General features: G+C 40.3%; 1 protein-coding gene across 1 annotated transcript in view; it reads left to right on the top strand.

The window, feature by feature from the left end:
• Positions 1–13,872, top strand: part of LOC139403957 (calcium channel, voltage-dependent, beta 2b) — a 92,489-nt gene that overhangs the window by 47,169 nt on the left and 31,448 nt on the right. Inside the window, exon 10 of the mRNA XM_071147168.1 lies at positions 11,207–11,358. Coding sequence (XP_071003269.1) covers positions 11,207–11,358 — 152 coding nt within the window. The remainder of the gene's footprint in view (positions 1–11,206; positions 11,359–13,872) is intronic.

Below are 13,872 nucleotides of genomic sequence, written 5' to 3'. Positions count from 1 at the left end.
GCCGGAAGTAGAACTGTGCTGTCTATAAACCCTAGCACTAGTCTACCTATAGACTGTTCTGTCTATAAACCCTACCACTAGTATACATATAGACTGTGATGTCTATAAACTCTAACACTAGTCTACCTATAGACTGTGCTGTCTATAAACCCTAGCACTAGTCTACCTATAGACTGTGCTGTCTATAAACCCTACCACTAGTCTACCTATAGACTGTGCTGTCTATAAACTCTAACACAAGTCTACCTATATACTGTGCTGTCTATAAACTCTAACACTAGTCTACCTATAGACTGTGCTATATATAAACTCTAACACTAGTCTACCTATAGACTGTGCTGTCTATAAACCCTACCACTAGTCTACCTATAGACTGTGCTGTCTATCAACTCTAAAACTAGTCTACCTATATACTGTGCTGTCTATAAACTCTAACACTAGTCTACCTATAGACTGTGCTGTCTATAAACTCTAACACTAGTCTACCTATAGACTGTGCTGTCTATAAACCTTACCACTAGTATACCTATAGACTGTGCTGTCTATAAACTCTAACACTAGTCTACCTATAGACTGTGCTGTCTATAAACCCTACCACTAGTCTACCTATAGACTGTGCTGTCTATAAACCCTACCACTAGTCTACCTATAGACTGTGCTGTCTATAAACTCTAACACTAGTCTACCTATATACTGTGCTGTCTATAAACTCTAACACTAGTCTACCTATAGACTGTGCTGTCTATAAACCCTACCACTAGTCTACCTATATACTGTGCTGTCTATAAACCCTAGCACTAGTCTACCTATAGACTGTTCTGTCTATAAACCCTACCACTAGTCTACATATAGACTGTGATGTCTATAAACTCTAACACTAGTCTACCTATAGACTGTGCTGTCTATAAACTCTAACACTAGTCTACCTATAGACTGTGCTGTCTATAAACCTTACCACTAGTATACCTATAGACTGTGCTGTCTATAAACTCTAACACTAGTCTACCTATAGACTGTGCTGTCTATAAACCCTACCACTAGTCTACCTATAGACTGTGCTGTCTATAAACCCTAGCACTAGTCTACCTATAGACTGTGCTGTCTATAAACCCTACCACTAGTCTACCTATAGACTGTGCTGTCTATAAACTCTAACACTAGTCTACCTATATACTGTGCTGTCTATAAACTCTAACACTAGTCTATATATAGACTGTGCTGTCTATAAACCCTACCACTAGTCTACCTATAGACTGTGCTGTCTATAAACCCTAGCACTAGTCTACCTATAGACTGTTCTGTCTATAAACCCTACCACTAGTCTACATATAGACTTTGATGTCTATAAACTCTAACACTAGTCTACCTATAGACTGTGCTGTCTATAAACCCTAGCACTAGTCTACCTATAGACTCTTCTGTCTATAAACCCTACCACTAGTCTACCTATAGACTGTGATGTCTATAAACTCTAACACTAGTCTACCTATATACTGTGCTGTCTATAAACTCTAACACTAGTCTACCTATAGACTGTGCTGTCTATAAACTCTATCACTAGTCTACCTATAGACTGTGCTGTCTATAAACCCTAGCACTAGTCTACCTATAGACTGTTCTGTCTATAAACCCTACCACTAGTCTACATATAGACTGTGATGTCTATAAACTCTAACACTAGTCTACCTATAGACTGTTCTGTCTATAAACCCTACCAGTAGTCTACATATAGACTGTGCTGTCTATAAACTCTAACACTAGTCTACCTATATACTGTGCTGTCTATAAACTCTAACACTAGTCTACCTATAGACTGTGCTGTCTATAAACCCTACCACTAGTCTACCTATAGACTGTGCTGTCTATAAACCCTAGCACTAGTCTACCTACAGACTGTTCTGTCTATAAACCCTACCACTAGTCTACATATAGACTGTGATGTCTATAAACTCTAACACTAGTCTACCTATAGACTGTGCTGTCTTATACCCTAGCACTAGTCTACCTATAGACTGTTCTGTCTATAAACCCTACCACTAGTCTACATATAGACTGTGATGTCTATAAACTCTAACACTAGTCTACCTATAGACTGTGCTGTCTATAAACCTTACCACTAGTATACCTATAGACTGTGCTGTCTATAAACTCTAACACTAGTCTACCTATAGACTGTGCTGTCTATAAACCCTACCACTAGTCTACCTATAGACTGTGCTGTCTATAAACCCTAGCACTAGTCTACATATAGACTGTTCTGTCTATAAACCCTACCACTAGTCTACATATAGACTGTGATGTCTATAAACTCTAACACTAGTCTACCTATAGACTGTACTGTCTATAAACCTTACCACTAGTATACCTATAGACTGTGCTGTCTATAAACTCTAACACTAGTCTACCTATAGACTGTGCTGTCTATAAACCCTACCACTAGTCTACCTATAGACTGTGCTGTCTATAAACCCTAGCACTAGTCTACCTATAGACTGTTCTGTCTATAAACCCTACCACTAGTCTACATATAGACTGTGATGTCTATAAACTCTAACACTAGTCTACCTATAGACTGTTCTGTCTATAAACCCCACCACTAGTCTACATATAGACTGTGATGTCTATAAACTCTAACACTAGTCTACCTATAGACGGTGCTGTCTATAAACCCTACCACTAGTCTACCTATAGACTGTGCTGTCTATAAACTCTAACACTAGTCTACCTATATACTGTGCTGTCTATAAACTCTAACACTAGTCTACCTATAGACTGTGCTGTCTATAAACCCTACCACTAGTCTACCTATAGACTGTGCTGTCTATAAACCCTAGCACTAGTCTACCTACAGACTGTTCTGTCTATAAACCCTACCACTAGTCTACATATAGACTGTGATGTCTATAAACTCTAACACTAGTCTACCTATAGACTGTGCTGTCTTATACCCTAGCACTAGTCTACCTATAGACTGTTCTGTCTATAAACCCTACCACTAGTCTACATATAGACTGTGATGTCTATAAACTCTAACACTAGTCTACCTATAGACTGTGCTGTCTATAAACCTTACCACTAGTATACCTATAGACTGTGCTGTCTATAAACTCTAACACTAGTCTACCTATAGACTGTGCTGTCTATAAACCCTACCACTAGTCTACCTATAGACTGTGCTGTCTATAAACCCTAGCACTAGTCTACATATAGACTGTTCTGTCTATAAACCCTACCACTAGTCTACATATAGACTGTGATGTCTATAAACTCTAACACTAGTCTACCTATAGACTGTACTGTCTATAAACCTTACCACTAGTATACCTATAGACTGTGCTGTCTATAAACTCTAACACTAGTCTACCTATAGACTGTGCTGTCTATAAACCCTACCACTAGTCTACCTATAGACTGTGCTGTCTATAAACCCTAGCACTAGTCTACCTATAGACTGTTCTGTCTATAAACCCTACCACTAGTCTACATATAGACTGTGATGTCTATAAACTCTAACACTAGTCTACCTATAGACTGTTCTGTCTATAAACCCCACCACTAGTCTACATATAGACTGTGATGTCTATAAACTCTAACACTAGTCTACCTATAGACGGTGCTGTCTATAAACCCTACCACTAGTCTACCTATAGACTGTGCTGTCTATAAACTCTAACACTAGTCTACCTATATACTGTGCTGTCTATAAACTCTAACACTAGTCTACCTATATACTGTGCTGTCTATAAACTCTAACACTAGTCTACCTATAGACTGTGCTGTCTATAAACCCTACCACTAGTCTACCTATAGACTGTGCTGTCTATAAACCCTAGCACTAGTCTACCTACAGACTGTTCTGTCTATAAACCCTACCACTAGTCTACATATAGACTGTGATGTCTATAAACTCTAACACTAGTCTACCTATAGACTGTGCTGTCTAGAAACCCTAGCACTAGTCTACCTATAGACTGTTCTGTCTATAAACCCTACCACTAGTCTACATATAGACTGTGATGTCTATAAACTCTAACACTAGTCTACCTATAGACTGTTCTGTCTATAAACCGTACCACTAGTATATATATAGACTGTGCTGTCTATAAACTCTAACACTAGTCTACCTATAGACTGTGCTGTCTATAAACCCTAGCACTAGTCTACCTATAGACTGTTCTGTCTATAAACACTACCACTAGTCTACATATAGACTGTGATGTCTATAAACTCTAACACTAGTCTACCTATAGACTGTGCTGTCTATAAACCTTACCACTAGTATACCTATAGACTGTGCTGTCTATAAACTCTAACACTAGTCTACATATAGACTGTGCTGTCTATAAACCCTACCACTAGTCTACCTATAGACTGTGCTGTCTATAAACCCTAGCACTAGTCTACCTATAGACTGTTCTGTCTATAAACCCTACCACTAGTCTACATATAGACTGTGATGTCTATAAACTCTAACACTAGTCTACCTATAGACTGTTCTGTCTATAAACCCTACCACTAGTCTATATATAGACTGTGCTGTCTATAAACCCTACCACTAGTCTACCTATAGACTGTGCTGTCTATAAACCCTACCACTAGTCTACCTATAGACTGTGCTGTCTATAAATCCTAGCACTAGTCTACCTATAGACTGTTCTGTCTATAAACCCTACCACTAGTATACATATAGACTGTGATGTCTATAAACTCTAACACTAGTCTACCTATAGACTGTGCTGTCTATAAACCCTAGCACTAGTCTACCTATAGACTGTTCTGTCTATAAACCCTACCACTAGTCTACATATAGACTGTGATGTCTATAAACTCTAACACTAGTCTACCTATAGACTGTGCTGTCTATAAACCTTACCACTAGTATACCTATAGACTCTTCTGTCTATAAACCCTACCACTAGTCTACCTATAGACTGTGATGTCTATAAACTCTAACACTAGTCTACCTATATACTGTGCTGTCTATAAACCCTAACACTAGTCTACCTATAGACTGTGCTGTCTATAAACTCTAACACTAGTCTACCTATAGACTGTGCTGTCTATAAACCCTACCACTAGTCTACCTATAGACTGTGCTGTCTATAAACTCTAACACTAGTCTACCTATATACTGTGCTGTCTATAAACTCTAACACTAGTCTACCTATAGACTGTGCTGTCTATAAACCCTACCACTAGTCTACCTATAGACTGTGCTGTCTATAAACCCTAGCACTAGTCTACCTACAGACTGTTCTGTCTATAAACCCTACCACTAGTCTACATATAGACTGTGATGTCTATAAACTCTAACACTAGTCTACCTATAGACTGTGCTGTCTATAAACCCTAGCACTAGTCTACCTATAGACTGTTCTGTCTATAAACCCTACCACTAGTCTACATATAGACTGTGATGTCTATAAACTCTAACACTAGTCTACCTATAGACTGTTCTGTCTATAAACCGTACCACTAGTATATATATAGACTGTGCTGTCTATAAACTCTAACACTAGTCTACCTATAGACTGTGCTGTCTATAAACCTTACCACTAGTATACCTATAGACTGTGCCGTCTATAAACTCTAACACTAGTCTACATATAGACTGTGCTGTCTATAAACCCTACCACTAGTCTACCTATAGACTGTTCTGTCTATAAACCCTACCACTAGTCTACATATAGACTGTTCTGTCTATAAACCCTACCACTAGTCTATATATAGACTGTGCTGTCTATAATCTCTAACACTAGTCTACCTATAGACTGTGCTGTCTATAAACCCTACCACTAGTCTACCTATAGACTGTGCTGTCTATAAACCCTACCACTAGTCTACCTATAGACTGTGATGTCTATAAACTCTAACACTAGTCTACCTATAGACTGTGCTGTCTATAAACCTTACCACTAGTATACCTATAGACTCTTCTGTCTATAAACCCTACCACTAGTCTACCTATAGACTGTGATGTCTATAAACTCTAACACTAGTCTACCTATATACTGTGCTGTCTATAAACCCTAACACTAGTCTACCTATAGACTGTGCTGTCTATAAACTCTAACACTAGTCTACCTATAGACTGTGCTGTCTATAAACCCTACCACTAGTCTACCTATAGACTGTGCTGTCTATAAACTCTAACACTAGTCTACCTATATACTGTGCTGTCTATAAACTCTAACACTAGTCTACCTATAGACTGTGCTGTCTATAAACCCTACCACTAGTCTACCTATAGACTGTGCTGTCTATAAACCCTAGCACTAGTCTACCTATAGACTGTTCTGTCTATAAACCCTACCACTAGTCTACATATAGACTTTTATGTCTATAAACTCTAACACTAGTCTACCTATAGACTGTGCTGTCTATAAACCCTAGCACTAGTCTACCTATAGACTGTTCTGTCTATAAACCCTACCACTAGTCTACATATAGACTGTGATGTCTATAAACTCTAACACTAGTCTACCTATATACTGTGCTGTCTATAAACTCTAACACTAGTCTACCTATAGACTGTGCTGTCTATAAACTCTATCACTAGTCTACCTATAGACTGTGCTGTCTATAAACCCTAGCACTAGTCTACCTATAGACTGTTCTGTCTATAAACCCTACCACTAGTCTACATATAGACTGTGATGTCTATAAACTCTAACACTAGTCTACCTATAGACTGTTCTGTCTATAAACCCTACCAGTAGTCTACATATAGACTGTGCTGTCTATAAACTCTAACACTAGTCTACCTATATACTGTGCTGTCTATAAACTCTAACACTAGTCTACCTATAGACTGTGCTGTCTATAAACCCTACCACTAGTCTACCTATAGACTGTGCTGTCTATAAACCCTAGCACTAGTCTACCTACAGACTGTTCTGTCTATAAACCCTACCACTAGTCTACATATAGACTGTGATGTCTATAAACTCTAACACTAGTCTACCTATAGACTGAGCTGTCTATAAACCCTAGCACTAGTCTAACTATAGACTGTTCTGTCTATAAACCCTACCACTAGTCTACATATAGACTGTGATGTCTATAAACTCTAACACTAGTCTACCTATAGACTGTTCTGTCTATAAACCCTACCACTAGTCTATATATAGACTGTGCTGTCTATAAACTCTAACACTAGTCTACCTATAGACTGTGCTGTCTATAAACCCTAGCACTAGTCTACCTATAGACTGTTCTGTCTATAAACACTACCACTAGTCTACATATAGACTGTGATGTCTATAAACTCTAACACTAGTCTACCTATAGACTGTGCTGTCTATAAACCTTACCACTAGTATACCTATAGACTGTGCTGTCTATAAACTCTAACACTAGTCTACATATAGACTGTGCTGTCTATAAACCCTACCACTAGTCTACCTATAGACTGTTCTGTCTATAAACCCTACCACTAGTCTACATATAGACTGTGATGTCTATAAACTCTAACACTAGTCTACCTATAGGCTGTGCTGTCTATAAACTCTAACACTAGTCTACCTATAGACTGTGCTGTCTATAAACCTTACCACTAGTATACCTATAGACTGTGCTGTCTATAAACTCTAACACTAGTCTACCTATAGACTGTGCTGTCTATAAACCCTACCACTATTCTACCTATAGACTGTGCTGTCTATAAACCCTAGCACTAGTCTACCTATAGACTCTTCTGTCTATAAACCCTACCACTAGTCTACCTATAGACTGTGATGTCTATAAACTCTAACACTAGTCTACCTATATACTGTGCTGTCTATAAACTCTAACACTAGTCTACATATAGACTGTGATGTCTATAAACTCTAACACTAGTCTACCTATAGACTGTGCTGTCTATAAACCTTACCACTAGTATACCTATAGACTCTTCTGTCTATAAACCCTACCACTAGTCTACCTATAGACTGTGATGTCTATAAACTCTAACACTAGTCTACCTATATACTGTGCTGTCTATAAACTCTAACACTAGTCTACCTATAGACTGTGCTGTCTATAAACTCTAACACTAGTCTACCTATAGACTGTGCTGTCTATAAACCCTACCACTAGTCTACCTATAGACTGTGCTGTCTATAAACTCTAACACTAGTCTACCTATATACTGTGCTGTCTATAAACTCTAACACTAGTCTACCTATAGACTGTGCTGTCTATAAACCCTACCACTAGTCTACCTATAGACTGTGCTGTCTATAAACCCTAGCACTAGTCTACCTATAGACTGTTCTGTCTATAAACCCTACCACTAGTCTACATATAGACTTTGATGTCTATAAACTCTAACACTAGTCTACCTATAGACTGTGCTGTCTATAAACCCTAGCACTAGTCTACCTATAGACTATCCTGTCTATAAACCCTACCACTAGTCTACCTATAGACTGTGATGTCTATAAACTCTAACACTAGTCTACCTATATACTGTGCTGTCTATAAACTCTAACACTAGTCTACCTATAGACTGTGCTGTCTATAAACTCTATCACTAGTCTACCTATAGACTGTGCTGTCTATAAACCTTACCACTAGTATACCTATAGACTGTGCTGTCTATAAACTCTAACACTAGTCTACCTATAGACTGTGCTGTCTATAAACCCTACCACTAGTCTACCTATAGACTTTGCTGTCTATAAACCCTAGCACTAGTCTACCTATAGACTGTTCTGTCTATAAACCCTACCACTAGTCTACATATAGACTGTGATGTCTATAAACTCTAAAACTAGTCTACCTATAGACTGTTCTGTCTATAAACCCTACCACTAGTCTACATATAGACTGTGATGTCTATAAACTCTAACACTAGTCTACCTATAGACTGTGCTGTATAGATACCTTACAACTATTTTACCTCTGTACCACGTGTTTTCAAAGTCTGAGACAGTGGGCCTCCCTGCACAGGATGTAATGAGCATGTCATACTTTTTAAGATAAATATATTCCATTCTCATGTCAAATAAATAGTTGCACTGAAAATGTTACAGAACAACTTTTTATTTTTGGATGGTCAGTTTTGACTGTAGGCAGTATTAATCTCCTGCTCCCACATTTGGGCTAAAATCATGCTCTGCACACCTTAATTAACATGCAACTGAATTAACAAAAATATTTTATCAATTAAAGTGCTTTCAGAATATCCAGATAATTATTATTCAAAAATAGTTCCATTCTTGTTTTATCTCCTTGCACTTTTAAGAATCCATTTTTAAACATTTAACTAGGCAAGTCAGTTAGGAACAAATTCTTATTTTCAATGATGGCCTATGAACAGTTCAATGGCAGAACAGCAGATTTTTACATTGTCAGCTCAGGGATTTGATCTTGCAACCTTTCGGTTACAAGTCCAACACTCTAAACACTAGGCCTCCTGCCATCCCTTTCAAGAAGCCATTTCCCTTTTAAGAAGCCATTGCCACTTTAAGAAGCCAGTGCCCTTTAAAGAAGCCAGTGCCCTTTAAAGAAGCCAGTGCCCTTTTAAGAAGCCAGTGCCCTTTTAAGAAGCCAGTGCCCTTTTAAGAAGCCAGTGCCCTTTTAAGAAGCCAGTGCCCTTTTAAGAAGCCAGTGCCCTTTTAAGAAGCCAGTGCCCTTTAAAGAAGCCAGTGCCATTTAAAGAAGCCAGTGCCCTTTAAAGAAGCCAGTGCCCTTTTAAGAAGCCAGTGCCCTTTTAAGAAGCCAGTGCCCTTTTAAGAAGCCAGTGCCCTTTTAAGAAGCCAGTGCCCTTTAAAGAAGCCAGTGCCCTTTAAGAAGCCAGTGCCACTTTAAGAAGCCAGTGCCCTTTTAAGAAGCCAGTGCCCTTTTAAGAAGCCGGTGCCCTTTAAAGAAGCCAGTGCCACTTTAAGAAGCCAGTGCCACTTTAAGAAGCCAGTGCCACTTTAAGAAGCCAGTGCCACTTTAAGAAGCCAGTGCCACTTTAAGAAGCCAGTGCCACTTTAAGAAGCCAGTGCCCTTTTAAGAAGCCAGTGCCACTTTAAGAAGCCAGTGCCACTTTAAGAAGCCAGTGCCCTTTAAAGAAGCCAGTGCCCTTTAAAGAAGCTAGTGCCCTTTTAAGAAGCCAGTGCCCTTTTAAGAAGCCAGTGCCCTTTTAAGAAGCCAGTGCCCTTTTAAGAAGCCAGTGCCCTTTAAAGAAGCCAGTGCCACTTTAAGAAGCCAGTGCCACTTTAAGAAGCCAGTGCCCTTTAAAGAAGCCAGTGCCCTTTTAAGAAGCCAGTGCCCTTTTAAGAAGCCAGTGCCCTTTTAAGAAGCCAGTGCCCTTTAAAGAAGCCAGTGCCATTTAAAGAAGCTAGTGCCCTTTTAAGAAGCCAGTGCCCTTTAAAGAAGCCAGTGCCCTTTTAAGAAGCCAGTGCCCTTTAAAGAAGCCAGTGCCCTTTTAAGAAGCCAGTGCCCTTTAAAGAAGCCAGTGCCCTTTTAAGAAGCCAGTGCCACTTTAAGAAGCCAGTGCCCTTTTAAGAAGCCAGTGCCACTTTAAGAAGCCAGTGCCACTTTAAGAAGCCAGTGCCACTTTAAGAAGCCAGTGCCCTTTAAAGAAGCCAAGTGCCCTTTTAAGAAGCCGGTGCCCTTTAAAGAAGCCAGTGCCACTTTAAGAAGCCAGTGCCACTTTAAGAAGCCAGTGCCACTTTAAGAAGCCAGTGACACTTTAAGAAGCCAGTGCCACTTTAAGAAGCCAGTGCCACTTTAAGAAGCCAGTGCCCTTTTAAGAAGCCAGTGCCACTTTAAGAAGCCAGTGCCACTTTAAGAACCAGTGCCCTTTAAAGAAGCCAGTGCCCTTTTAAGAAGCCAGTGCCCTTTTAAGAAGCCAGTGCCCTTTAAAGAACCCAGTGCCCTTTTAATAAGCCAGTGCCCTTTAAAGAAGCCAGTGCCCTTTTAAGAAGCCAGTGTCACTTTAAGAAGCCAGTGCCCTTTAAAGAAGCCAGTGCCCTTTTAAGAAGCCAGTGCCCTTTAAAGAAGCCAGTGCCCTTTTAATAAGCCAGTGCCCTTTAAAGAAGCCAGTGCCCTTTTAAGAAGCCAGTGTCACTTTAAGAAGCCAGTGCCCTTTAAAGAAGCCAGTGCCCTTTAAGAAGCCAGTGCCATTTAAAGAAGGTAAAGATACGCCAGGGCTTGTTTAGAAAGGTCAGGGTTTGATTGGAGGGTTAATTGATGGAGGTTTTAGTGACCACCATGTTCCATGTCTCTGCAGCCCAAATCCAGGGGGAGGTGGAGCGGATCTTTGAGCTAGCCCGGAGCCTACAACTGGTGGTTCTGGATGCAGACACAGTGAACCACCCCATCCAGCTGTCTAAAACATCTCTGGCCCCTATCCTGGTCTACATCAAGGTCTCCTCCCCCAAGGTAAGGTTCCTCAAAGCTGGGTTAGTAAAGGTTCCACACATCTGGGTTAGTAAAGGTTCTATACAGCTGGGTTAGCTGAATGCAGACACAGTGAAGCACCCCATCCTGTCTAAAACATATATGGCTTCCATCCTGGTCTACATTAAGGTCTCCTACACCAAGGTACGGTTCCTCAAAGTTGGGTTAGTGAAGGTTTTGTACAGCTGGGTTAGTAAATGTACTATACAGCTGGGTTAGTAAAGGTACTATACAGCTGGGTTAGTAAATGTACTATACAGCTGGGTTAGTAAATGTACTATACAGCTGGGTTAGTAAATGTACTATACAGCTGGGTTAGTAAAAGTACTATACAGCTGGGTTAGTAAAAGTACTATACAGCTGGGTTAGTAAATGTACTATACAGCTGGGTTAGTAAATGTACTATACAGCTGGGTTAGTAAATGCATTATACAGCTGGGTTAGTAACTGTACTATACAGCTGGGTTAGTAAATGTACTATACAGCTGGGTTAGTAAAGGTTCTATTGAGCTGGGTTAGTTTTAATTTTAAAAAATTATTTCACCTTTATTTAACCAGGTAGGCTAGTTGAGAACAAGTTCTCATTTACAACTGCGACCTGGCCAAGATAAAGCATAGCAGTGTGAACAGACAACAACACAGAGTTACACATGGAGTAAACAATAAACAAGTCGATAACACAGTATAAAAAAGAAAAAAGGAGTCTATATACATTGTGTGCAAAAAGCATGAGGAGGTAGGCGAATAATTACAATTTTGCATATTAACACTGGAGTGATAGATGATCAGATGATCATATGCAGGTAGAGATACTGGTGTGCAAAAGAGCAGAAAAGTAAATAAATAAAAACAGTATGGGGATGAGGTAGGTAAATTGGGTGGGCTATTTACCGATGGACTATGAACAGCTGCAGCGATCGGTTAGCTGCTCAGATAGCAGATGTTTGAAGTTGGTGAGGGAGGTAAAAGTCTCCAACTTCAGCAATTTTTGCAATTCGTTTCAGTCACAGGCAGCAGAGAACTGGAAGGAAAGGCGGCCAAAGAGGTGTTGGCTTTAGGGATGATCAGTGAGATACACTTGCTGGAGCGCGTGCTATGGGTGGGTGTTGCCATCGTGACCAGTGAACTGAGATAAGGCGGAACTTTACCTAGCATGGACTTGTAGATGACCTGGAGCCAGTGGGTCTGGCGGCGAATATGTAGCGAGGGCCAGCCGACTAGAGCATACAGGTCGCAGTGGTGGGTGGTTTAAGGTGCTTTAGTAACAAAACGGATGGCACTGTGATAAAATGCATCCAGTTTGCTGAGTAGAGTATTGGAAGCTATTTTGTAGATGACATCGCCCGAAGTCGAGGATTGGTAGGATAGTCATAGTTAGTTTTACTAGGGTAAGTTTGGCAGCGTTAGTGAAGAAGGCTTTGTTGCGGAATAGAAAACAGACTCTAGATTTGATTTTAGATTGGAGATGTTTGATATGAGTCTAGAAGGAGAGTTTACTGTCTAGCCAGACACCTAGGTACTTATAGATGTCCACATATTCTAGGTCGGAACCATCCACGGTGGTGATGCTAGTCGGGCGTGCGGGTGCAGGCAGCGAATGGTTGAAAAGCATGCATTTGGTTTTACTAGCGTTTAAGAGCAGTTGGAGGCCACGGAAGGAGTGTTGTATGGCATTGAAGCTTGTTTGGAGGTTAGATAGCACAGTGTCCAAGGAAGGGCCAGAAGTATACAGAATGGTGTCGTCTGCGTAGAGGTGGATCAGGGAATCGCCCGAAGCAAGAGCAACATCATTGATATATACAGAGAAAAGAGTCAGCCCGAGAATAGAACACTGTGGCACCCCCATAGAGACCGCCAGAGGACCGGACAACATGCCATCCGATTTGTCACACTGAACTCTGTCTGCAAAGTAGTTGGTGAACCAGGCAAGGCAGTCATTAGAAAAACCGAGGCTACTGAGTCTGCCGATAAGAATATGGTGATTGACAGAGTCGAAAGCCTTGGCCAGGTCGATGAAGACGGCTGCACAGTACTGTCTTTTATCGATGGCGGTTATGATATCGTTTAGTAAAGGTTCCTGACAGTTGGGTTAGTAAAGGTTCTATTCAGCTGAGTTAGTAAAGGTTCTTGACAGCTGGGTTAGTAAAGATTCTATTCAGCTGGTTTTGTAAAGGTTCCTGACAGCTGGGTTAGTAAAGGTTCTATTCAGCTGGGTAAGTAAAGTTTCTTGACAGCTGGGTTAGTAAAGGTTCTATTCAGCTGGGTTTGTAAAGGTTCCTGACAGCTGGGTTAGTAAAGGTTCTATTCAGCTGGGTTTGTAAAGGTTCCTGACAGCTGGGTTAGTAAAGGTTCCTGACAGCTGGGTTAGTACAGGTTCTATTCAGCTGGGTTAGTAAAGGTTCCTGACAGCTGGGTTAGTAAAGGTTCTATTCAGCTGGGTTAGTAAAGGTTCCTGACAGCTGGGTTAGTAAAGGTTCCTGACAGCTGGGTTAGTAA

The sequence above is a fragment of the Oncorhynchus clarkii genome, unplaced genomic scaffold (assembly GCF_045791955.1).
Source record: "Oncorhynchus clarkii lewisi isolate Uvic-CL-2024 unplaced genomic scaffold, UVic_Ocla_1.0 unplaced_contig_6826_pilon_pilon, whole genome shotgun sequence".
NCBI lineage: Eukaryota > Metazoa > Chordata > Actinopteri > Salmoniformes > Salmonidae > Oncorhynchus > Oncorhynchus clarkii.
The sequence above is the reverse complement of the archived record's forward strand: the minus strand, read 5'-3'. Positions and strand labels throughout refer to the sequence as shown.